The 26,126-nt window shown below is 36.2% G+C and overlaps 3 protein-coding genes and 1 long non-coding RNA gene across 10 annotated transcripts; 2 read left to right on the forward strand and 2 right to left on the reverse strand.

Moving 5' to 3' along the window:
* Window positions 1–6,654: 6,654 nt before the first annotated feature.
* LOC112762433 (uncharacterized) lies at window positions 6,655–8,128 on the forward strand. 3 transcript variants are annotated; one of them, XR_011875678.1, is made up of 4 exons: window positions 6,732–7,157; window positions 7,249–7,443; window positions 7,529–7,678; window positions 7,796–8,128. XR_011875678.1 is itself a non-coding variant. In XM_025808271.3 (3 exons), the coding sequence occupies exons 1-3, from the start codon at window positions 6,870–6,872 to the stop codon at window positions 7,574–7,576; spliced, it is 531 nt and encodes a 176-aa protein (XP_025664056.1). In that variant the 5' UTR covers window positions 6,655–6,869; the 3' UTR covers window positions 7,577–8,128. The 3 variants fall into 3 exon arrangements, 1 of the variants encoding a protein (XP_025664056.1); XR_011875679.1 differs by having other exon boundaries at window positions 7,928–8,128; XM_025808271.3 differs by having other exon boundaries at window positions 6,655–7,157; window positions 7,529–8,128.
* Window positions 8,129–8,620: 492 nt separating this feature from the next.
* On the reverse strand, window positions 8,621–13,197 carry LOC112763036 (uncharacterized). Of its 3 annotated transcripts, none has more exons than XM_025808811.3 (3): window positions 11,850–13,197; window positions 10,837–10,996; window positions 8,621–10,426 (listed from the first exon to the last, which is right to left on the reverse strand). In XM_025808811.3, exon 3 carries the CDS (start codon window positions 10,411–10,413, stop codon window positions 9,436–9,438), a length of 978 nt encoding a protein of 325 aa, XP_025664596.1. In that variant the 5' UTR covers window positions 10,414–10,426; window positions 10,837–10,996; window positions 11,850–13,197; the 3' UTR covers window positions 8,621–9,435. The 3 variants fall into 3 exon arrangements, with proteins under 3 accessions (XP_025664596.1, XP_072079680.1, XP_025664595.1); XM_072223579.1 differs by having other exon boundaries at window positions 10,837–11,251; window positions 11,850–12,090; XM_025808810.3 differs by lacking the exon at window positions 10,837–10,996 and having other exon boundaries at window positions 11,850–12,136.
* LOC112763037 (uncharacterized) lies at window positions 12,454–15,139 on the forward strand. Of its 2 annotated transcripts, XR_003182807.3 has the most exons (5): window positions 12,454–12,599; window positions 12,764–12,953; window positions 14,183–14,252; window positions 14,326–14,429; window positions 14,702–15,139. It is a non-coding gene; the product is annotated as an uncharacterized lncRNA (long non-coding RNA). The 2 variants fall into 2 exon arrangements; XR_003182808.3 differs by lacking the exon at window positions 14,183–14,252.
* Window positions 15,140–18,995: 3,856 nt separating this feature from the next.
* LOC112764406 (mitogen-activated protein kinase kinase kinase 1) lies at window positions 18,996–24,491 on the reverse strand. 2 transcript variants are annotated; one of them, XR_003183157.3, is made up of 10 exons: window positions 23,233–24,443; window positions 22,528–22,612; window positions 22,272–22,334; window positions 21,498–21,655; window positions 21,088–21,160; window positions 20,905–20,964; window positions 20,306–20,416; window positions 19,697–19,940; window positions 19,467–19,567; window positions 18,996–19,373 (listed from the first exon to the last, which is right to left on the reverse strand). XR_003183157.3 is itself a non-coding variant. In XM_025809976.3 (9 exons), the coding sequence occupies exons 1-8, from the start codon at window positions 24,219–24,221 to the stop codon at window positions 19,731–19,733; spliced, it is 1,749 nt and encodes a 582-aa protein (XP_025665761.1). In that variant the 5' UTR covers window positions 24,222–24,491; the 3' UTR covers window positions 18,996–19,567; window positions 19,697–19,730. The 2 variants fall into 2 exon arrangements, 1 of the variants encoding a protein (XP_025665761.1); XM_025809976.3 differs by having other exon boundaries at window positions 18,996–19,567; window positions 23,233–24,491.
* Window positions 24,492–26,126: the final 1,635 nt, after the last annotated feature.

The raw sequence follows: 26,126 nt of genomic DNA on the forward strand, positions 1-26,126 counted from the left end.
ATGGTTAAATTACTTTTTATTTCATCAAGGCTTTGACAATGTAGCCTCCATTATAGTATCATGCTAATAACTTTCTTCACTATTTAGGCATACTTATCACCAACATTGATAATCTAAGCAGGTTACTTTATTTCTTCTGTCCCAAACAATTAGATTTGACACACTTTTTGCTAAGTTGTTCAGATTTTGCACTACATCCAATATTGACAATGTGATCATGCGTACTTTATTTCCTCTCTCAGCAAAAATTGGACTTGACACTCTTCATGCAAAGTATTTCAATTTTTTTCAACTTAGTGTATTGATTCACTGTCATTAAGTTTTGGAATACCACATGAGACTTAAACAATTAATAATAAGAAGCATTTGTGAGTTTTGCCATGACTTTCTTCCTTGTTGTCAACAGTTAATAATCAGATCCAACTCCATGAGTTTTGGCTATCTAGTTTTAATTAGATAAAAAAACTTAAAATAATTAGCTCATGGTTGGAATGTGGGAGTGCTATTATGTATTTTTTCTCATATATTCAATTTATGAAGGATTCTCTTAAATGTCACCATCTAATTTATTCACCATTTTATCCTGTTTATTCTTCTCCAATTACATTTTTATCTCATTAAGAATATAAATTTTAAGTTTTGGGACTAAATATCAACTCATAGCGAACTCATAACCAAAGTGCATATTATTTAACTGTCAAATAATAGATCAAATCAATAACTTAAATACATATTCATTAAATTTAGCTCAATGTGCATTATTCAATTGTGGCATTTGATTTTTAGTTCACACCTTTTTTAAATTGTTTAATTATATATATTGGAGGATGTTTTATTATACACTATCACATAATAGGTCAGATTTTATGATTTTTATAAGTTAAAGACTTGTCATAATACAATTGGTTAGGGGCTATATTTTTTTTCATGGGATGTGCTTTATATGCCACAACTTCTAACATTTGGGATATTGTATTGAACTTTTTTTTCAACTTAGTTAAATTCACTGTAGGATGCTATTCCAACCCTATCTTGGATTTGATTCTGTTCTTTCATATTCAATTAGTTCATGTGTCATATCAATGTTAAATTATAAGAAATATCATGTCGATCAACTAATTCAAATTTAATTGCATGATAACAGCATATAGTTCACAAAACATAAATTCTAATATATAGTATCATGCTCTACTCATCACCGAACTACATGTAGTTCACAAAACACATATTCTAATATATAGTATCATACTCTGCTCATCGCCAAACTTCTATTCTAGACAAAAATTCCAGTTCTATAGAAGGTTTAAGATATATGTGATAACAAAATGGCAGATTATCTACTACTAACAAAGTTGTCTAATTTTATTAAACATCAGAATCATTAAGCTGAGATTTCAGCTTCTTCGTCCCCTTGCTCCTAAGCCTATTAGTAGAGTTTTGTCCTTCCTCCTCAATCAGGTTAATATTGATGTTGCCAATTTTTACACCGCTGATAGTTCTCTTAGCTGGTGTTTTGAACTTGAGGCTGGAAACACTTTCCTCAGTAAAATTCTTCACATAGAAAAAATTATATAAAGACCCACCACACTAAAAAATATGCGTACAGAATATAATGCACATTTTCTTCATCATATGCAGGTATAATCACATTATCAAGTGTTTAGATAACTAACCATAGTAAGATGAGTATCAGTATTACTCGTAAGATTGACCACAATGCCTGAAATGTCAACCAAGTTGCTGTAGTCATGGTCCTAAGAATAGACAAACCCTATTAAAAATTAGATAACACATAAAGATTCACCAAAGTAAGAACAACAATGTGTGTGGGAACATGTAATTTGAGATAATTACATCTTCATTAATAGCCAATTTATTGGGAAGGCTCTCTGGCATATTTTTCATGATAATATCCTCATCGTCACAAATTTTCATCACTGTGTACACTGGATCATACTGCTTTATATTGCCAGACTTCACATTTAGTTTAAATAGCACTCGTTTATCCATCATATTGTCCAGCAATTGTGGGTAATCATCTTCTCCAACTCCCTAACCAAGTACATAGATCAAAACAACTATTTCAGTGTTCTGGTTCCTAAATACACAACATAATTAAGTATAATTTTAAAGGAATGTGAGTTTATGAACTCAGATTTTACTTACATTGTCACAAATAATATTGTCCACTGTCTTTCCACACAGCTGTGGTCTCCCTATCCCACAGAAGTAGTGACATGCTCCCTGTTCCATCGTGCATTGTTACCTCTAATTTGTACCTAAGAGCCACTGTTCCGTGTGTGTGTCCGCACTTGCCACATTCATATCTGTTTTCAATGGGGGTTTCAACTTTTTTAGGGCACCTTCTGCAAGATTTGTAAAACCAATCATCCTTTCCCGCATTGATGGATACAATCGTCCCTAATATCCATATGGGACCTTCCTACAATGATGTGAAAATAATATAGGATATGAGTCATCAATGATTTTGAATAGGATTGGTTTTTTTTATCAATTTACAACAGTGTTATGCATTAGTATCAAAATTTATTGTGTAAAATCTAGCCACATTAGACCTCCATGGAATTGAGAGCTTCCTCTATTGTCTTGATAGCCACACTTCTGTGTTTTAACTCATCTAAGGCAGACCAAGCATTAGGAGATGACACCTGGCTGATCCTGGTCGGATTTGATGCGGCAGGACTACTTAACCTACAATCATTAATGGTCACAAAATGTTAGATAAAACTAGAGTGTTTATCTTTTTCATAAATCAAAACATATAGAAGATCTACAACACTAACTTGCTCTTGAATTGGATGACTTCTGTTAATTCGGGATTAATATGGACCTTCGAGATTTCAAAGTTGCTTTGCACCGATGTTTTCCCATTCCACCTTGTTGCCTTAAAATATTGCAGCACAACAATAAGTGGTTCAGCTCTCTCCTCTTCAAGGTGCGGTAGGAGATGGTCAACCAACTCACCAAACAAAATGCAATTGATCCTGTTGTTTATGAGTATAACACAACTAAGGATAAGGTTCTGTCACCATAACTTGTCAAGAAAACAATTTTAACTTAAACCTTTAAATGTGTATATAATACATACTCGAGGTCTTGAAGGATGATAACCAATCGCTTAGTCTCCTTCCCTTTGCTAGTGATCAAGTCCCTAGGATCTTCCTTACCAACAACCTTTCTGATCAAATCTACACTTGTTAATAATGGTATTAGCTTCTGTGGAACATAAACCCAAACTTTTTTAAATGCATAATCAACCCTATAAGTATATATGACACTCACTAAACATTTCAGAATCTGGTAATTTGTCAGCAGTTAGAAGATCTACATAAGACTTAAGGTAGAAAGCCTCAAGGGGAAAGATTGGCTTCTTAACATGATTGACCAAAGTTCTTTGGGAGAATGTCAATACCATCCTACTCACACCATTCTTCTCCTTATACTTGTGGTCGAACACAATAAAATTAGTCATTGTGTACATCTGAAACTCAAGAATGGCACCACGCCATTTTTTTACCAACCCCCCGGGGAATAGTGCAATGGATTCTACCACCCTATTTTAGCATTACAAACAGATTTGGAAATAAGTAATGTCTCTTGTCTAGTTCATGTATCACACTACTATAAAAATATCAACAATAAATAGAAAGAATACATATTTCAGTGTGAGAATGATACCTTTGCATCTTGGAGAATTATTTCAATCGACGCAATCTCTTTCTCATTGTATTTGCTTGGAACCTCCCATATCCTAACAACATACACTTTGAAATGCGATTGAAGCTTTTTTGGATTCACATCAGTTACTAAATCAAATTTCTCTTCCATTTTTTTCAGGTTCTGCATGAAGTTGATGGGGAGAAAGTGATAAAGAATACTTTTATAAAATGCTTATTACCCAAGGCGTAGGACTGGCTATTTAAATAGTCTCCTAAAAAAGCAGATGTGCCATTTTTTGTCTTTTATAAAATATTTACTTTGAATAATTTAAATAGATTTTTGCTTGTAAAATATTTACTGTCCAAACACATGACTCTATTACTTGTTTTCTCTTGCTGTCATTTGAAAACTAAGTAGCTATACACTTGTCATGTATAGAAGTTATACACTTGTCAAACAAAGAAACATGCACTAGTTGCTTATTATATTATATATTAATAGATTTATGCTTTACAGTTTGTATCAAGTTAGGAATGAAAATTTTCTTAATTTCTGCAAAATCAAGCATATCCTTAATTAATGCGAAATCCTGTAAAAATTAAGATCAGGGTTGTTTGAATTTTATTGATTTGTTTAATTTTGGAATTTTGTAAAGTCTAAGACAAATATTTAAAACAATTTATTCTGCTATAATTATCGTTGACATGTTTCTATTGATATCCGTATTTTTCACTTTTCTTTATACACTAATTCTGCTTCTAAATATTAGATCTTGAACATAACTATAATAAAAATATGGGAAAGTATAAAAAAACAATAATAATTATGAACAATATGAATAATATTAGATTAAAAAATAAATTAAAATTAAAATTAAAATTAAATTATTAATTAATTATTTAATTTTAAATCTTAAAATTTTAAAAATTAGAATTAAAAATTAAACACATTCATATTATGTACAGTTATCCCTGCTCTCACCATAACCTCCCAATCTTCGATATACGCCCAACATTCGCCGTTATCAATCTCCGATCCAACAAAAACTTGCCGTTGTTGCCGATTATCGCCGTTCCAATAGAGCATAAAGCTGCCGTCCCTTCCGCAGCCGCACCCGTGCATCTCCTTTTCCCCTGCACCCGCTTTCGCCAGCCGTGCCAACGCCACTCGCAGCCATAGCCACACCCATGCCTTCCCCCTCACATGCCCATGGATGGATGTTTAGTTCAATAAGTTGGCGGATGGTTATTGTAATTCTCACTAGGATGATTAGTTTAAGTATATATAATTAACAAATATTGGATGTTCATTTCATTAAATACCCAGATGGTTATTTTTAATAAATACCTGGATGATTGTTTGTTGGATTTGGATCTATCTCAAATTTTCCAGATGTCGCGGGGTTGGTGTCCGACGGGTGAGAGCTCGACGACAAATGGAGATGGGTGGCGTAGAGCGACGGGACCGACGAGATCAATGGCGAGGATTATGACGGTATGAAAAGAGAGAGATGACGGTGGTTGAAAACGACCCTGAGGTTGGCTTCCGGCGCGGGAGAAAGAAACGAGCGGGGCACGCCAGATGCGCGATGGAGAGGACGAGCCCCTCTACGATGTTGGCTGCCGGCGAGGGAGAGACAGACACACGACGGGATAACTTGCCCTCCGTGATGATGGCCGCCGCCAAGTGAGAGAGAGACGCGCGACGGGGATGACGTCCCCTCTGCGATGTTGGCTGCCGGCGAGGGAGAGAGAAACGCACGGGGGAGGGGGCTATAAGGGGCAACGATGATGACCATTGATGAGGGTGGGAGTGGCAGACAGTTTGGGGAGAAGAGGTGTTTAGGTGAAATGCGTTGGTAAATTAGAGTTTGGGATGATTAATTATTTGAAATAACAGGGTGAATTTTTTTATTTAGGCAATTTGGGGAGTGTTTGTTACTTTTTTTTTTTTGGAATTGAACCAAACTTGAAGCCCATTGTTCACATTGCTCAGATTCTTCATTGTCTCCCTAACAGAATTGTAAAAATATTTGTCGAAGCTCACGGTAACCAAAAAACCAAAAAAGTTAAAAAACAAGATCAATCACGATACAACATTATTCAATTCATTTTTTAATTTAGGTCATTTTGACATTTTTATTACCTTTATGAATCAACTTATCTAAATATATATAATTTTTTTGGTTGTATACAGTATTCTTCAGTCCGACAGGTTAAAGACTAATTCGTCGTAAATTGGAGGTCTATTTAAGAGTTTGTCGACATACACAAGATGAAATTTAAATTTCTAATACTTGTTTAAACAGATTAGTGAACTAACCACTAACTTATCTAAGTATATATTACTCCATGATTATTCATTAGTTTTTTCTTATTTTGGACTTGAGTGGAACACATGGTCAAAGAAAAAGTACACTGCTTAAGAGGTTTACCCATTTAAAAAACATATCACGGATATAAGAGCGACAACCTTCTAGCCCGCGAAAAAATGTACAACCTTGACCAAAGGAGCTATAATTATCCAGCTCAATAGATAAACTGCAAAAACATTGCTAGAACATTCTAAAGAAAAAAGGTCTACAACAGTGGCAAAATATTTGCCAGTTTCCACATTCCCAGAAGAAAAAAATGAAATAAAAAGCTTTGCAATCCTTTTTTTTTTTTTGGGTTTAGCTTTGCAATCCTTATTTCTCTTGTTTTTCAATGGGGCCTAGGCCCAAAAAAATAAACATTAATGATCTTATTTTGAGCTTCGATCTGCAATAAATTTGGAGTTAAAAATCATTTCGACAAAAAAAAATAGAAGCAAAAACCTAATAAATCTTAGGATCAACTTTATGTAGTACAATTTAATTCCAAGATAGCACCAAAAAACAAAAAACCTTAACTCCCAAGATTCTTGTTGACCAAAAAACAAGGGCCAAAATTCATTGTTAATTTGTTAAAAATGTCTTAAGGCCTTAATCTCCATGGCTTTAGCTTCCTTCTTAGCCGTTCCAAGATATACAAGAATGAAGATTTTACATACATTTTCTTAATATAGAGAGATTCTATCTACATTTGGTTAGTGTATTCCGAATACAGCATCACATTCTAAAATCAAGATCATTAACTTCTATTTGCTTCCTTATCTCAAAAGCGGTGATAATGTTGATAGTTTTCTGAAGAACGAAAAGCAAATCCATCATGACGACGGCGTCAAAACAAATCATAGAAAAGAAGAAACAGAAAGAGACTATCCAAGACAGAAACACAAGTAGGGTTGTAATAATAACAGTGTACAAGGAATCACTGAAACCTCGTTCAACAAGGAAACAATCACTTGGTTTCATCAAGAAAACAAAGCCAAATTCCACACACGGCTATGATCGTCGTGCTCAGCTTCTCGCTCACTCTCGACAGCTTCGGAATCATGCACTTGCACGCTCCAAAAAGGTTCCATCACCCATCATTCAGTTACAAACAAAAAACAAGGTTATTAACTTCTTTTTATTCTCTCTCCTATTTTCTGTTTTGATTCGCGAATACCAATAGTAATGAAACCGATTCTGCGAGTTTTTAGCAGAAGAAGATGGGGTTTTGGTTAACCAGACCGGTTCGAATCTGCTCGTGTTCGCCGTCGAGATATACGGCTCTATACTCCGCCTCTGGTGGTGGTGGTGGTGGCTGGTGCAGATATGAACGAGTGACGTCAGAAGAGAACAAAGAAAGAAACCCTTCCAAGAACAGAAAGTTCGGTCAAGCGCGTCCTTCATTTTTGGTAATTTGAGATTCCTTATGTATTCTATTCTGATTTGGATTCCAAGTCCTTGATTTTGTATTTAATGTGTTATTTTTACCAACAGAGTAGAGTGGCCAAAATGTTGAAAGAGCTATCATGCAAAGAAATCTAGTGGGAAACAGAACATTGTTTGTTTCATGCGTCTTTTTTTCGCCTTATCTGATGATGAAGCTCAAATCTACAGCTCAGAGTGGTTCAACATAGACATTTGAAGGTATAAGGAGAATGCATATTATAGGCTTGAATTAATGTATAGTTTGTTGGTTGTTGGGCTCCTTATTTATTTATTTTTTTGTTAATCTCTAACGGTTACTATCATCACGTCTCGAAGTTTTAAGTGGAAGATTTGGACTCGTCAAAAAATGGAGACAAACACATAACAATGCATGTATTGTGTGGTATTTGGTGGACATTGTTATCAATAACAATGGATATGATGCCTATGCTGAATATGATTTTACAGATGGAAGCGTAAACAGCCAATCAGGAATTTACCGAGCAGGACGCACAAATTATAGGAGAAGCGTTTAGTTCAACGCATCGATGCTTATGTAATTTAGTTATGGGGTTAACTAATGCCATATATTGCGCTTATCTTGTATTCCTATCAAAGAACGTAAGATTAAAGCCAAACTAGTAATATTCATGAGTTACTATTCAGCTTTTTTTTGTGACTCAAATAAACTAAATAAAGAAAAATAAAACAAAAGATCTATTTGAATAGAAGGACGGTTCTTTTTAAGATTACTCTTAAACTCCTTCCAAAGTGAAAGATCTTTGCCATAATATCTGCCACCGTGTTTGCATCTCTTATAATCAAACGAAAGTCAACACGCCAATTCCAATGCATGATATCTTTTATTTTGAGCACCAATGGATCAATAAACCCAAAGCCATCTTGGTAATTAGTAACAAGATTAAATGCTTCCACATAATCCGTCTCACAAATAACATCTCGTTAACCTATATCCCAAGTTAAGAGATATCTTCTCCAAATAGCAAACAATTCCCCTTGAAAAATACTATTACTCTCAATCATTCCGAAATATTATTCAGCTTTTAGTTGCAAGTGAGTTAATTTATGCTTTTAAAGTTGTCAAATAATATAAATTCTTAAATTCTTTCGAAATATATACTACCTGAAAGAAAAAGAGCGGAGACAAAATAAATGAATCAGATTAAATTAGAGTTTAAAAAGTAAATAAATTTACATTTCTTTTCCTCCATTATTCTAATTTCTAAACACTAACAACATCAAATCATTTTCATCGCTGTTACACTTGAAAGACGATCTGACAATCTAATACAACCAAGTGCCGCATGCACTCATCGATATCACAAGAACTTAACAAATGAACATACACTTACCATTTACGTATCAGTCATGTTCTCCGTGATAATGGTGACAAACACTCCATGCCATGCTGACACGGTTAGAAAGATCTGCCATGTTAAGCCACATTGCCAGCAAGAATAGTAGGTCCAAGAATCCATCGAAGGAATTATTTATGCAATAATTCAAACTGTACAGTAAACATCAACTGAAGAATAAAGCATCATTTTTGAAAACGCATTATTTGGGGCATCTCCTCGTTGCCCCTAAACACCCTGTTCAGTTGACCACTTTCTGTGATAGAAAGACAGCCAGCCAGTCCAAACCTATGTGATCTAAAATAATAATGACCTTGATATGCTAAACCTAGAAATCAAGGAGGCAGTGAGCGCTATGAAATTGCATTGCCTTTTAAAACAATAAATTCGAAAAGCTAAAAGAAGCTAGTAAAGTGATGCAAATATCAGTTGACAGATGAGATAGTAATATAACCAGAACGGGGTCTCAACTGCTATACTCTGCTAATTAAATAATAAAAATCGTTTGGCATAGCAACAAAACAAGCCATGCCAAGGTATCTGGCACACTAATGCAGAAGCGAAGCTTACTCCCCATATCTATGTAGTTCATCTCCGAATTTACCTGCCTGCATTTGGCATCCTATGCCTCCGTCGTCTTCTAGACCTCCCTAACAGTAGCCTGTGGATTCCTCGTCCAGAGACAGCAGCAGAAGCTGCAGGTGCAACATTGTGCAAACCAAAATGATCAACATTGAAAGAAACAGCAGCGCGGTCCTGATTGTACCTAATGTTGGAGAAAATGTGGCTATTTCTCCCCAGACCAAATGGCCTCATGGAGAAGAAATCGTCCTCCAAATATTCCTCTTCAGAATCATACTCATCACTATAAAAGGCATGATCATTCGGCTCAAGCACATAATCCCCCAATACCATAGCACCTGGTGTTGAAGATAGAATTGTGCTGATCACATCATTCCGTTCTCTTTCACACTCTAGCCTCTTCCATTTTTCTTCTCGAACAGGGTCCACCTCTCTTGGTCGAGAAAATGGATGCTTAGACTTAACATGCCTCCTGAGCTCCTTGTAATTCCCTACGAAAGAGCAATCATCCTGCATGCAACTTCTTTTCTTGGCATTCAGAGACTCTCGAGCCGCTTCAACCACTGTCCAACCTTTCACCTGTCTGCGGCAAAGGGGGCAAAGAAGCTCAGGCACTTCTCTATTGTCATCAGGTTCACCTGCGCTTAAGTCAAAATTTGAATTGTCTATTGCTAGCTGCATACTTTGAACAGAAGTTGCTTTTGTGTAGGCCTTCTTGTACTGCTCAAAACAGTTTGAATATCGATGACTAGTAGCACACATGTAAGGGCGACAACCTTTGTTATATGATGAACAAAGAAGAAGAATCGCATTGTGTGGGACCTCCATACACACAGAGCAAGTTGCATCTTCCCAATCCTTCTTCTCTGATGATTTGGTGGAGCTCTTCTTTCCATGAACATCTTTCATATTCTTTTGTGCACAAGATAAATTATATGGGGTTTCCTTGCGACCTTGAGACTGGGACTTGGACCGTGTCTTACCAACTTTAGCCATTTACAAACTGAACCTGAGACAAATCAAAGAGGTAGAGATAATTATTGAAAATGGTACCATTCTAACAAAATAAACGAAAAAGGATCACCATTCTAAACACAATAAACCACAAGTATAAAATGTCATGATATCATTCAAATGACATCATACTCGTCAATCCTAAGCAAATCGGTGTGGCAAGTCCCAAAACAATGCAGATTGGAGATAATGGATAAAGAATAAATGTTATGCAACTTATAGAGTATTTACTCATACAAAAATAGGAACTATATAGAAATACAAATATAACATCAACATCAACAATAACAAGACTTGCCTTTCTATATAAGGTTTGGATTCAGATGACACCATTATCCAACCATAAGTGATAATTCATATTTATATCTAAATCATTAACAACTCATTCTATTTTATTAGTTTTACCTATGGCCTTTTCTAGGTCTCCCTCTACTGCTCATTGTTCAGTTACCTTCCATCTGAACCACTTTGTTATTGGAGGTCTCCACAAGCCTTTTTCACAAATGCCGTTATGTCGAAACACCCTAAAATGATATTCTACCATTTTCTCTACAAAATTTAGGAACTAAATCCAAAACAAAAATCAGACAATCAGATCAGATCACACTTATCATGAGCAGTGAAAAAGGTATGCACATTGCAGTTACGTATGACAGTCTTAAACTACAATGTCCTTAGATTTCTGAGGCATGGCATCTCAGAAGTAAACAAGGAGATAAAAGCGTGAAAAAATTATCCTTCCAGTTATCATCTTTATGTAATATATGTAGCCCCTATATGATGAATCAAACCAGTGGGAGCTAACTGCTTGGTTGGTAAACTGCGAGAAACCAAGAATATAACATTCAAAAGATGCTCAACTATAAACTATTTTCCAAAAGAGAAAGTCTAAGTGACCAACAGTTTTGTAACCAACATGACTCTTTACGCAATCCACTATTTACACAATGAAAGAATCATACGAAGAACCCTGAACCGCTTCGATTTACCTACAGATACAGTTAATCTGTTTCAGAGGGAGGGAGGGGGGGGGGGAAGGTAGATTGTATATCGCTTTCGATTTTATCACCAGAAAGCAGAGTTTTCTGCCACTCTTAAGAAATGCTAGCTACAATAGATCATAGATCGTACAAAATCATAAAAAATTGACACAATTCAAGATCACAAATAGATTTCCGCGAAAATAGAATCAAGAGCTCGTAATTCACAAATCTTAACCATGGGAAGCTCATCCAAAACGAATTATATAATTTTTAATTAAAAAAAGAATAACAAAAGCATAAGCGAATTCAAAAAAGCCGCGCGAAAAAGTGAATCAAAGAAAATGAGGGATCAAGAATTAGAGAATCAAATGGACGAGTGAATAGGAAAGGAAATGAAACCCTGGGAGAGGGAATGGAAAAGGGAGGAGGGAGTACCTGGAATGAAGCGAAAGCGTTGCGAAGGGAGGGAGGACTGAATCGTTGGTTGGTTAATTTGGAAAGAGGGATAGGGAAGGAGGGGAAGTGGCAAGGGAAATCGGAGAAGAATGGAAGGCCGATCTTGGCGCTCACGTTCTCCAAAAATCCGAAAATGAAGGCTTCAGTGGTGACGTGGGAAGCAACACCAACCCCTCTCTCTCTCTTTCTGTACTCTACCATGGACAGTGGACTCTACGCTTCTGTCTTCTCGCACCTTCAGAAAAAAAACAAAAAAGAAGTGAGTCGGCTGGGTTCTGGGCTTCTGGCCCTATTCGAATGATGGTGCGTGGCCCAATAGTGATGGTGCGTGGCCCAATAGTGATTGATGAGTGATTAGTAAGCCGATTGCTGCATGTTTACTTGCTTGTAACCTTATTCATTTCATTTCAAGAGAAAGGAAAGAAGAAAGAAATGCAACCCTAAAGATAAGCTGGGGGCGAGGAGAGGAAGACGTTAAGCTGAGTACATGGAAGAGTCTTCTAGCAACCTCCACCGTCTCCTTTTGCTACGTAAAGGTTCTTGCTACTCCAACACCCATAGACAGTGAACTATCATCTCTTCATCAGAGTTGCAACAAGCGCAAGTAGATAGCTTTGCCAGAGGAAGAAAAGAACTTTTGGGGGGGAGCTTCGTCTTCCAGAACTCTTTCCAGATGCCTTTGCAATGCAGCGGCTCTGGATAAAAGTCAATTGTAAGCCGATTGAAATGGTAAGCAACTTTGTAAACTGAGGATACTTCATAGTTACTCGATTTATGGTAGAGCCATTGAATTTTATCAGAACCGTCACCAATATGTACCTTGAGTATTTGTTGAGCTATATTTAATTAATTGGGAGTTCCATAGAGTTTCATTCTCTATTCACATTTATCAGGTCACAAACTCTCATCACATTTGGTTCTCTGAGATTTCGATTGATAATCATCGGAGAGAGAAATGGTTGAAACGGCAAAATCCAAGGATTTGAAGCAATGTTGATGTTGGAGCCATCCCTAACCTTCCAAATCAGTCCTCTTTTTCAACAACTTTGCGGCCCTCCAACAAGCTCCTCCATCCCCACGAAGGTAAGACACCATTCTTAGCTTTCATAACATTACGCACTTGAAGTAGTTGTCTTTAAGCATTTTAGACAGCTTAGAGTTAGGTTGAACCATAACTCTCCAACATTATTTTTCAAGTAAGGCTAGATTTTGTGCTCTGAGGTCTTTCCATCCCAAACCCCCTTCCGATTTGAGCCGTGACATCTTTTCCCAACTAACCTAAGAGATTTTTTTATCTGTACCCTTTTGCCTCCACTAAAATTGGGTTAAAATATTGTTCTCTAGATTAATGACTAAGATAGCTTAAAGTAGGAGAGAGAATAAATCGGCACTGCCTCACCCACGATCTTTATTTGAATGTGTCTTTCACCTATTGATAGCAATATTCGTTTTCACCCCTCTACCTTCTTATAAACTTTATCCTTAATCAGCCCAAAAGTGGGCTTCTTGGATCTCTGATCCCAAGTATTTATCCTGAACATTCACGAGGGATGTTCAATCTGTTCGCAAGCATCTGTCTCATTGTCAAAGTAGAGTTATTACTTAGATTGAACTTTTGTCCACTAAAAGCCTCATAAGTGTCTAGGAGGACTGAAATGTTGTCACAACATTGGAGAGAAATTTTGCAAAAATTGTAGAGTTGTCGGCAAATAGAAGATCATTGATCTTAGGGCACCTTTTCTTTAGTATACCTTGAATGGTGTTGTTTCTTCTACTTTGTTTAGCAAGAAGAAAATGCATTCTGCACAAAATAAGAATAGACATGGGGATAGAGGATTTTTTTGACGGATATTTCTTTGAAAGTCAAAAGTTTGTCATTCCACAATAACATGGTAAGAAACATTGATAACCAATTCCTAAATCAAACCAATCAATTTAGGATCAAACCCTAATCTCGCCGTTATAAACCACAAAAATCGTCATTCAACTCTATTATAGGTCTTACTCATATCCAACTTTAGAGCTATTTCAGTGTCTAAGCCCTTCTTTTTATTCTTCAAGTATTGCATGCATTTGTGAGAAATAAGGATATTATCTAAAAGGGTAAAGTACTATTTTGGTTCCCAACATTTGGGTCAAATCCTAATTTGGTTTCTAACGTTTTATACGTCTTATTTTTATCCTAAAAAGTTTCAAACATGTTTAATGTGGTCATATCATTAATGAATGACGTAGACATTATTGCGGTGGTTTTTTTCCATTTGTATGTCTCGTCACTGGTGGATGTATGCATTTGATGTCTCCGGAAAAAGGCTTTTCGTCCTAAATAGTCTACACACTAAATCACATGATACATCACGGATGAGGCTAGATGCATATGCGGTACCAAAAGATCTCCCCTTAATCTATTTAACCCGAAGTATTGTATTATGTTTAAACTTTGAATACGTTTCAGGGGAGGCTCATTGAAGACATAGCTCAAGTGGTCATCTCCACGTAGAAGCCCACTCTGATAGGTCTGCCTTGCACATACGCCTCTGTTCCAATACAACCAAACGGGTGAGTCCCCCTCAAAACCTAACAATATCTTAATTAGTAAGTTTAATTGAGATATATATTGGTTCTCCTAATATAGTCCATTGTTTTCGTTCACATAAATTTGATTGTTGTGTATACGCAATAAAATTCATAGAGTATTGGATCGAAGGCGGGTAACTGAATGACTGGGATTATGTGAGCTTTTAAATTCTATTGCTAAATAACTGATTATGTAAACACACATCACTATCTGTAACTAAGTGCGGTCGTACAATATTGATTTTCACATGCAGGATACCATCAAGTTATACAGGATGAAAATAATGCTTGTCATCATTCTGAGTTAAAAAAATTCAGCCATTGGAGATGCACTGAATGCCCTTGACAGTCGTCCTCAAAGTGTTGTGCGCCACAACCAACCAAGGAACAAACGTAAAGAGGCTAGGACACCGTTCATAGCACCTGGCACAAAGAGCAAGTTTTGACGAGCTGAAGGATTGCTGAAGAAACAGCCCATCTAAAGGAGCTAAACCCTCACATGCTAAGCTATATTTTGTTGGAACTTGATATTTTTTTGCGTTTACACACACTGACTGTTTGTTTTGGATTCTTATGTTATTAGCGGGTGCTTGTTTTATGAACCTTGTTGAACTTTGTTGGGTGCTTGTTTTATGAATCTTGTTGAACTTTGTCGGTTAATTAACGGAGAATGCGTGTATTGTGAATGTGAATCCGGTCTTTAGAGATTGGTTTGTCTTATTTAGGGGTGGCAACACTACCCGAACCCGCGGGTACCCACCCCGCCCCTACCCGTTCGGGGCGGGTTCTTGGGCGGGGCGGGACGGGGTCGGGTTTAGGTTGAACCCGCCCCTACCCGCCCCGGTATATATAATATATATGTAAATATATATATTTTTAATATATAATATACGTAACATATATAAAATAATTAGTAAAATGATTAATAATATTATATCATATATAAATTTTTACTTTAATTTATATTTTGTATGAAAATGGTGATTATATAATTTTTAAAATTTAATTTTATTTGTTAGATTTAATAATTATAGGGGCGGGTACCCGCAGGGGCGGGTTAGGGTTTAACATTTTACAACCCGCGGGTAGGGCGGGGTGGGTTTGATGCGGATTTTCTGTAGGGTGGGGCGGGGTCGGGTAGAGCAAAAATCCGCCCCTACCTGCCCTGTTGCCACCCCTAATCTTATTGTGGATGTGGATGTACACTTGCTACGTTTTAAAGTGTACATGTTTGAAGTGGCTAAACATATTGAGGTTTCAATGAGTTATTTTTGGATGTGTCTACTTTTGGACGTGTCTTTTAATGCAGGTATCTTTCGTTATCTATGGATGTGTCTTCTGACGTAGGTGTCTATTTTGGTCGTGTTTTGTTCGAATGTGTCTGTATACGTATGTGTCTTCTGTTGGAAGTGTCTTTTGCCAATGTAAAATCTTTTGTGTTTTCATTTAATTATGGATGTGTCTTCTGATAGACATTTTTTTTTGTTGTGTCTTCTTTCGATGTGTCTATATATAGATGTGTTTTCTTCCAATGTGTCTTTCATGTTATTGTTTAACCATGGATGTGTGTTGAGGGACGTGTCTCTTTTCATCATGTCTTTTTCGAAGGTGTCTATATATGGATGCGTCTTTTACTAGAGGTGTCTTCTACTAAGGTGTCTATATATGTATGTATCTATTTACAAATGTGTCTTCCACTAGAGGTATCTTTTGTTAACGTGTCTTTTGTGGGCTTCTCTATCACTGGATGTTTCTTAAAACAGAGGTTCCTTTTTTGGTCATTTTTTCATTTTACTTAGAATCAAAGTTCTGATCGAGACTTGTTGATCGAGACTTGTTGGATTCTCGAAGAAGGCTGAGTCAAACTAACTTGGGAACATAACCGTGACAAAATAAAATGAAGCCTAAGTTAACAAAACCTACTCTATTTTGTCCTCCAAATTAAAAGCACAAAAAAATTGTGATTAAAAGCACTCAAACTTAGAAGGGTAAAGTACTAAATTGGTCCCCTAGGTTTGAGCGTAATTCTGTTTTGGTCCTTAAGGTTTAAAGTGTTCTATTTGAATCCAAAAAAGTTTCATTTAGCATCAATTTAGTCCCACAGTGAGGTCAAAATTAAATAATTAACAAAATGTCCTACATAACAACAGTTCAAGAACAAAATTGATAATTTGGAGAACAAGTACAAGCTCCAGAGGCACAAAATCAACCATTGATGCATCAATACATTTATTTATCATTTTCTTTAGTTTTATAGAAAATAATTTATTTATATTATAAAAAAAAAATAAATAAATGTATTGATGTATCAATGGTTGATTTTATGCCTCTGGAGCTTGTAATTGTTCTCCAAATTATCGATTTTGTTCTTGTACTGTTGTTATGTAGGATATTTTGTTAATTATTTAATTTTGACCTCACTGTGGGACTAAATTGATGCTAAATGAAACCTTTTTGGATTCAAATAGAACACTTTAAACTTTAAGGACCAAAACAGAATTACGCCCAAACCTAGGGGACCAATTTAGTACTTTACCCAACTTAAAAAATTGATAACAGTATAATCATATCAGTGGATCATACTCAAAAAATAATAATATATTCTCAACTTAAAATTGTTTATTAAATAAAAAAGTTGAATATTTTGTTAAAGAGAAGTGAAAAAAAATCAAAATAAAATAAAATTCTTCTTACAAATCTATAATCAAAATTTTTCTAATTATTTTCAAACGAATTTAACAATGAAGCCGCCATGTTACTGTGATTCATTCGCTCTAATAGCTGAACCCACAGCTAGATTTTGATTGACTACTTCATCATTTTTCTAGAAAAAGCACCACATGCAAAAAAAAAAGAGTTAATTTTATCCATTAAGACATCTTAACAAGGGGTTCGAAATTAACCAAATGGTACGCACATACTGGAGGTGCATTTTTCTTCTTTCTTCGTATGGATTTCTTGATTAAGTTGTCCAGTTCAGATCCAAGCCTTTTCAACCTTGGTCGACCCTTCGTTGTCACTTTTGAAGGATCTCGAATGTCATTTGCACCAAGAGCGAACTCACTCTGTGTCACTATGTTGTTTTGTGTAGTTGCAACACTTTTGGACCCAAAGTTCGCATGATAATCAAACAGATTGGCCATCAAATCATCAAGACCCGAACGTAACATGACCGCTTCTTCACAGGTCACGAAATTTTGGGCAACATTAAAAAAGTATGAACACAATCTTTTGAATAAGTTGTGGCTTTCATCCGATCGATTCTCGTCGTGGCTGCTCTTGATGTAAATGTATTTGCGCTGTACATTCTTGTTTCATCGAGGGAAAACATAGCAAGATGATACTCTGTCTACTCTATAATATGAGAACACAGCAAGATAGTGGCCACAAAGAATACCTCCTGATTCAAACATGTTGCACTCGCACCGAATCTTGTGTGTCAATGAGTCAAACTCAACACCGTTCGGTGTAAAACTAAGATATTTATGTGTATTGTTAAGAATTTTTGGTGTATTTGTACTAATAAGAAGAACAATAGCAATAAAAAGAACGATGAAGAGGATAAAATACGTGAAAAAGAAGAAGAAACACAAAGAAAAAAGAGGAGAAATGCAAAGAAGAAAGAGGAGGAGGAACGTGGAATACAAACGTTGGAAGAGGAACGGCATGATTTTATGCGCGCATTATGTGAGTGAGTTTTGTTGGGTTAGGATTAACTTGTATGGACTTGTTTGCCAAAAAGACTTGTATCTATAACAGGACTTTAAAAATTAATTGTATATTTGCTTATTTTTTCAATTTTAAAATTGTCCACTTCTATTAAGTCGGTGCTTAGTGTAATATCAATTTAATCAATGACCGTCAATGTGATTTATCTTTTTCGGTAATTAGTTTTGAATGTCTACACCAAAAGTGGATTCAATATCGTTATGAGTTTTGCTAGGGAACCAACTAGGGTCCAGCCAGCTTCTGCCAACTCTCTAATAAATTGGATTTTGAAGTCCGTCTTAATAAAAGTAAGTTGATATATATAGATGTTTCTTTTACTAAGCATTATGATGTTTCTTTTTCATATTAAATAGATATTTTTTTAATGTATTTTTTGAATTTTTTGTATTACAGATTGAAAAGAGAAAGTTTTTATAATTTTTAATTAGATTTACTTAATCAATTTCTAATTATTTAAATTTTGAATTTAAAAAATTTAAAATTATTATTAATAATTATAATTAATTGTATTGTTTAATTCTTGTCTGATTACACACTTGATTACCTACACTTGATTACCTATACTTTTCCTATCGTTATTTATAAATTTCATATGAACAAATTTTAATAGCCAATCCACCGTCCATCTTTTAGTATTAAGTATAATAAATAAATTCAGAAATAGTAACGTGTTATTTTGTTTGTTAAACAAAAAGGTGTGATTTAGTCTAAATACAAAATGGAATAAAATGAAACAAAGTTTCACTAATCCTTGAAACAGATCATTGATAAGTGACAACAATAATCCAAGTCTTTTCTACACATCAAACAGTACCATCGTACTCAACAAAAGACCAAAATGGTGATTGAATTATTATTACACCCTCATTTTTTCATTTTACAATTTCTTCATTTTAGAAGAGTTTGATCCCAAAATTTTGGAAATTGGGATTGTTGGAAAATATTCCAAGATGGGAATACTGGAATAGAGAGGGAAAAATTACCACTGAGGATACAGATTTACACAATGGCATGTCAGTGTGATAAAAATATGTACAATTAGTGTGATTTCAGTTCCTACCACCATTGCTCCGAGGGGTAAGCTCAGCTGGCTAATGTGAAGTGAAGGCGAGGGTGACATTTATCAGCTCAACCTTGATACTACAGCATTGCTATAACATACAAGAACCACATTGAGCACAATCCTCCAACAGGTCACTGTCAAGACCATAACTTGGTTATCTCGGGCAGCATATCCCTTATTGGACCCAAAGTGGTGCTTATAAAGATTATAGTTACAAGCAGGCTTACTCTGACACTCGTCCAGCAGCTGCCGCAATATTGGACCCCAGTCCAACACCGGCCATTGGAGAACTGAGCACTGGAAATATCTTGTGCGCGATGAAGGACAGCTGTCATCAAGGGTAAAATATTCAAATTAAGAGAAGAAAAAAGTTTTTTAATATAATTAAGCCGTAAAAATAAAACACACACACAAACAGGAACTGCAAATATAGAGACTACGCAAGAATCATCTTTACCTCCATTGTGATTCACAGTTTGAAGATGACAAATTTAACCTTTTTTGCCTGGAAGATTAGGAAATGAGCCCGACGAGTGGGAAACTGGTCTTTGGATAAATGGATGGCTTAAGAGTTGGGCAGCAGTGGGACGGTGATCTGGATTAACTTGAAGGCACTGCAGGATAAAGTCTCGAGCATCCTTTGAAAGAGAATCAGGCATAGAAGGACGCTCACCTTTCCCAATTCTATATAATGCCTGCATCTGTTGTCAGAAGAGATCAAAAGTTGAGAGACTAATAAAAATAATAGCAAAAAATATGCAGTTATGCAACTAATCAGTTAATGGAAAATATTCATGTTATTATATATCTATAGCAATCAGCAATATCTCCCAACAAAATATAGAAGTTATTTACAACATAAGATCTGGAGCTCGGAATTTTGATCAATAGGCATAAGCATGAACTGTTCAATCACTAATAAGAGGCCAAAACAAACTTTATAGAAATAGATTGAATAGGAACTAAAATCAAAACTGAAAATATGAAAATTGCTTCAGACAAAAAAGAAGAGGCGAAGACTGATTATATTGTAACTCGGTAATGAAAGGGAAATAATGACACATACGCTTTCAAACTCCGAATATGGAAGTTTGCCTGTTAACATTTCTAGTACAGTGCATCCCAAACTCCACATATCAGCTGGAAGCCCATAACCTTGGTTCTTTCCTTTCACAACCTGCATATTTCAGCCTCATAATCAATAATCATGTCATCAAGAAACTATAAAGCTATAAATCAAGGTAGAAATTTTGGCAAGCTTAAGGTAAACTTTTAGTTTCAAATGCAAAGGGATTTTTCCTCTTCAAACATAAGAGGAAAGAAAGAATTTAATACAACAATAGACACTCATCCAAAAGAAGATGACCCCATAGCTAAGTTACCCAGAAAACTTCTTGGGAGTGTAAAATTATGCCTTTCCATACGGATAAGAGACTGTATTAACAAAAAATCTACTGCTCTTCCAACATGCATAGTTTCATTGCTTAAGCTTCTCAAATAAGAAAAGTAGGCATTCATGTGAAATGCATGCAGCTCTCGGTAACTATATGATAAATATATTTCTTCTGCGTTTGGTCCACAGCTGAAGAAAAGTGGAAATTCAACCTAGAGCTGTTCATCCAGCAATTAAGCTAACTAATTGAAGAATCAAGGGAGAGTTCAAACCTCAGGAGCCATCCACAAGGGTGTCCCCCTGCATGATTTAATGTCGTTCAATTTGGTTGCCTGAAATAATAAAGCAGTATAAGAAAATTAAAATGTTAAGCAACTGGAGCAACTGAAATTGAAAAATCAAAGAAACAAAATAACAGACTAAACAGTGAAGTATAAACTGAGGAAGATTTTCACCTTTGCCAATCCAAAATCAGCAAGCTTTACAGATCCATTTGCATCCACCAATATATTTGCACATTTAATATCCCTTTAAATTGGGGAAAACATAATTAGATCATAGTTAGAGAGATTGTTTCATGATAATTAACTAACTGAAATAGAAAGTACGAAAACAACACTCAAAGGGCATCATGAGCTAAACCCAAAGATGAAAATTTACTTAACAAAATTTCCAAAATTGAAAACCAAACATGAATTAGTTCATGCAATCAAGTTACAAAATGTTTCCCTGCCCTGTCCCAAAGAACATAAGAAGAACACAGCCTACTAACAAGAAGGAAAATGAGAAACCAATATTACAGAAATCATTTACAAAGAATACATTATGCAATTATGAGCGTGTACGCAAAGAAATGTAAAGTCACCTGTGAAGCACATTTCGATCGTGAAGATACTTCAAGCCATGCAGAATCTGTCTTGTGTAGGCAGAGACTTGGGAATCTCGAAGAGTATACCTGTGATAAAGGCTTGCAAGAGAACCTTTGGTTACAAGCTCAAGAAAGATATACAGCTTTGATTCATCCTGTATAACATCAAGCGAATGAAACAGTGGTTACATAACACAATTACAACTCTTATGGAAACATATAGACAGGGGGAAGAGAGAAACACTTGAGAGCAAAAGTTGCTTATAGCTTAAAGAAGCTTTGTAAAAACCAGAATGAAATATTGAATAGAATTATGCAGCTGAAAAACCCATGACAGGACCATGGCCATTCAGTTGTTTGTCACGTTGCATTGAACTAAGGCTCTCAGGAATACACCATATTGGTAGTTGGACTAAGCATTCTCCAATTCACCAAATGCAGCAAAATTTATTCTCATTTTGAATATATGTTTACCCCCCCAAAAAAAAAAACTTAAATACCTGTGTTCTGAATTTTTAGTTTATGTTATTAGCTCTTGCAGTCTTACGGATCCCTTGCTATACAAACTTAGACTACATTTTATAGCCTATCATGACATCATGAACTGACTCTAATAAAAAACATTCCACATATACTGATAAAAAAATCTTGAGATCCATAAGGGGACCTATTACATTGGTGTAATCTGTACTGGTAATTTTCAACATGGAATCAACAGTAGCAAAGGCCAAATAGAAGTAATAGTGAAAAGAGAGGACATGAATGAAGTACCGTTTCTGTGCCATAGTATTGAACTATGTTCTCATGTTCAAACTGACTCAAAAGTGCTATCTCCTGTGAAAAAGACAAAGCAAAAAGTTTAAAACAATATATGTAGTAGGAGAAAAATGAAGCATTTTATACAATACCAAGCAATATAGCATAATATTTACAAGTTTTTTTTTACACGTTACAAAAGAGTTAGTTAATGGAAAAAGTATAGTACGGGGGAAAAGACCATGAAGCAATAAATGAATAAACCTCTCACCTGCTCCAGTTGATAGATACTTTGCTTTCCCTGATTATCTTGATCAAGCAGTGAAACCTCTTTCACAGCAAAAAAGAATCCATCTCTGCAGTAATATACAGAAGATAAAATTTATAAGTTAGTAATTATGACTAACATAACATAACACAGAGGCTATATTTGGATTGATGGTATGTAAGGGAGTTGACTAAGATGATGTTCAAAGAAGTGGACTGGAGCCCATAGGAAGAGAGTTATTATTTCATTCACATGTTTGGATAAAAACATATTCCATCTGAAGTCTGAACACACACCCCCCCCCCCCCAAAAAAAAAAAAAAACACACACACACACACAAACAAAAAAAATTGGGAGAAACAAAAAACGAGAATTTTTGTTGAATAGAATGGAATCTATTCTATCAGTAACTAACCATTCCACCAAAATTTCGAGACCCTTTCCCCAAAAATTAACATCAGTTATAGTAAATTTGCCCGTGTATAACATATCCCGCTTCGCCGCTTGCATCATTAAATTTTTCTTATTTCTACAATTCTGTATCACTGCATCAATTTCACTAGGTAGCCCAAATGAACAAGTTAGTTAGATTACTATGATGAAGTTCTAAAATACATTCTAGTATTCTACAATATCAAAAGTAAAACGGGAAGCTGAAGCGAAAGCAAAAGTGAAATGCAAACTGGACTTGGAAAAAAAAACCCTTACCCAGAAATTCCTTCATAGACTGAGCCAAAGGAACCCCGTCCAAGAAGCTCACCCTTTTGCCAATCGCCAGAGGTAATAATACGCTTGATTCTTCCATTGGGAGATATATTGTTAGACCTTGGACCTGTGGTAGTGCTTGAAGTATCATCTTCTTCATTTGAAGTGCTAAAACCACACGACCCCGAAAGATCAGCAACAATCTCCGCAATCCTCGCCGCATTATCCACCCTTTCTTCCACCTCCTCTTCTCTCTTACCTCGTCCTTCCTCCACCACTACTACTTGCTTTTCTTCTTCTTCGTCTTCTTTATCTGGTTCTATCTGTAGTAAGTGGCCATTGTCTGCACCTTCTGGAGCAAAGTCCCTTAGAAGGTCCCAAGTGGAGCTTGTGTTGTCCACCACAGGCACCTTGGTCCCCGGCGGCGGCCTAAGCATCGGCGGACGAACCCCTTTGATTCCTCCGCATACACCACTGGAGCTCTCCGCGCAGCAACCACTGGTCTCATCAACCCTAACCCTAGCTCCACCTTCGAATTCCTCGGCCAATTCACCCACCGCAACGACGTCGCTCCGCCGCGGTGGCACTTGCTCTTCCCTCGGATTCAGCCTCGGGAGAATATCCGATGACGACCGGACCTTCATGGCTTCCCAGGCCGCCGCCGGTATGGCGAAGTCCTCCGGGCCGGAGAGCCCCAAGCTCCGGCAAATCCGGTCAAACTCGCCCTCGGTTCCCTCAATTCGGAAGCTAGTTCGGTCGTAGAAATCCATGGATCGGGTGTAAATGGAATCGCTTCTGCTTCCGCCACCGACGGAAGAAGAGGAATCATCGTGTGAGGAGGTGGTGGAGCCGTCGGCGTCGTAGTCAACGTACTTGACGGCATTGCGGCGCTCGAGCTTGGGCTTCCTTCGGAGCTTCTTTGAATCCATGGAATTGTTGTTGCTGCGTTGATTTCTATTACTGGAATTAAAAAATGGAGGTAGATGATGCATGAAGAAGCAGGTCAAAATCCATCTAAGAAAGAAGAAAGTGATATTTCTCAGGTGGGAATTGCGAGTGAAAGAGGGAAAAAGGGGTTGAAGAAGAGAAAAGAGAAAAGAGAAAAGGGGAAAAAGGGGCAGAATTGAAGAGTGTGGAGGGAAGTGCGACTGGTAAACGGCGTTGAACTGGAAAGTGGAAAGTGGAAAGAGAGAAAACGCGGTGCCACCGTGGAATATCACGACTCACAAGAAAATATCTCAAATCATAAATGATAATCAGTTAATTACTATTAAGTATTAACTTTGTAGTTTAAATTATAGGTAAATTTTTTTTAAATTTAAAAATATTTAAATTTATTTTTTTGTCCATTTTTTATTAAAAATATCTTATAACCTTTTTACAATTATTTTTTTTTTTTAAAACCAAGTCAAATGTCAAATTTATATAAGTGTATTTTTTCACTATCTTATTTATGTTATCTTCTTCTTTTTTCTTTCTCTATTTTGATTATCATTCTTATTATCATCATCTTTTTTTTCTTTTTTTTTTCATTTTTTTATTTGTCGTTTGATTTTTACCCTTTTTCTTTTTTTTTTTTCATTCTTTTTATTATCATAATCTTAATTTAATATCACACCATTAGTTTAACAATAATAAAAATACATCATTTAATTATGAATAACATAATTAAATGACATTTTCAATCCAAATGATAGTTGAAGCATATATGCTTGCTAGACATTTGACGGCTGAATATGGTATTGTTAAGTGTACTAATCAGGTTACTTCCCATCTTTCTTTGATTGATTCCCGGTGTCCTCCTCCTTTAAATGTTGTGACACTTAATTACGATGCAAGTTTCTTTGAGCAATATCATCTTGCTGGATTTGGGTATGTCCTTAAGAATGATACTGGTAAGTGGTTGACAGGCTGCTCTGCAAATATTTCAACAGGTTCGATCACTTGGTATGAGCTTTATGCCATTTGAAGGGGCCTTTGCTTAGCCTGAGATTTTGAGAATAAAGAGATTATTTGTGAAACAGATTGCTTGGAGGCTTATCTTTTGATTACCAAGGATTATGTGGTGATACGAAGAGATTTTGTTCCGTCCAGAGTATGCTCCCGAAGTGTACTCGACGTCACGACCAGGAGAGGACTCGGAAGCGTTCTCTTGCGAACTGTTGACCTCTGCGTGGTCCCTGCAAAAAGGACTCCGACGCTCAAGTCAGTTATGAGAATAAGAAATTTAAAAGAAATAACGTTCAGAAAATAAAACTAAGAAAATATGGGTAGATAATGATTGCTCGATATCTCTTGTGAACCGTTGATTACTCGTGTCTCTCTTTCTCATACCTTGACGAGTTATGTTTGTCTGTTTAAATAGGTTAATCTTTGAGTAATGCTCGGTGTTGTTTGTTATTAGGATTGGGCTTCCGAATTCTGTTACGCAAGGATATCGGCATGATTTGACTTGGTGGACTTATTCTCGGTTGTATAGTTTGTTGGCCGAAGATATTGGAAGATTTGGCCGAGGATATCGGGAAGGTACACAGCCCCCAAGCTCGGCATGAGAAACATGTTGAGCTTTTCTATATCCTCGGCCTGTTGTTTTTGGAGCTTTTTGTTAATGTGGATCTATTGCCTGGGGAGCCCCCAAGCTCAACATATTCCTCTTGCGAAGCTTGTTTGTTTTTGGGCCTGATAAATTGGGCCTTGCGTAAAATGTGTTGTGTGTGTTTTTTTTTTAAGGCGGGAAGTGGGGAGACGCCAGTTGTGGTTAATGGGGAAGTGGAGGGGGCTACGTGGGGTAATGTGTCGAAGTAACTCCTTGTCCCCCTATCCGTTAGACTTCTGCAAGTTTGGTTTTTGTTTTTGAGTAGCAAGATGAGTAAGAAAGGTAACCTTCTTTCAGTTTT

Source organism: Arachis hypogaea, chromosome 17 (assembly GCF_003086295.3).
Source record: "Arachis hypogaea cultivar Tifrunner chromosome 17, arahy.Tifrunner.gnm2.J5K5, whole genome shotgun sequence".
In the NCBI taxonomy this organism is placed as follows: domain Eukaryota; kingdom Viridiplantae; phylum Streptophyta; class Magnoliopsida; order Fabales; family Fabaceae; genus Arachis; species Arachis hypogaea.

What these genes read in the sequence shown, in the direction of transcription:
- LOC112764406 (XM_025809976.3), bottom strand. Translation starts at nt 24,221, where the DNA reads ATGCATCATCTACCTCCATTTTTTAATTCCAGTAATAGAAATCAACGC. An exon ending in GTCTATGAAGGAATTTCTGG is followed by an intron (nt 22,613 to 23,232) that starts GTAAGGGTTTTT and finishes ATATTACTGCAG; the next exon opens with AGATGGATTCTTTTTTGCTG. An exon ending in CATATTCGGAGTTTGAAAGC is followed by an intron (nt 19,941 to 20,305) that starts GTATGTGTCATT and finishes TTCTGACAACAG; the next exon opens with ATGCAGGCATTATATAGAAT.
- LOC112763036 (XM_025808811.3), bottom strand. Translation starts at nt 10,413, where the DNA reads ATGGCTAAAGTTGGTAAGACACGGTCCAAGTCCCAGTCTCAAGGTCGC.
- LOC112762433 (XM_025808271.3), top strand. Translation starts at nt 6,870, where the DNA reads ATGACGACGGCGTCAAAACAAATCATAGAAAAGAAGAAACAGAAAGAG. An exon ending in AGTTACAAACAAAAAACAAG is followed by an intron (nt 7,158 to 7,248) that starts GTTATTAACTTC and finishes AGTTTTTAGCAG; the next exon opens with AAGAAGATGGGGTTTTGGTT. An exon ending in AAGCGCGTCCTTCATTTTTG is followed by an intron (nt 7,444 to 7,528) that starts GTAATTTGAGAT and finishes TTTTACCAACAG; the next exon opens with AGTAGAGTGGCCAAAATGTT.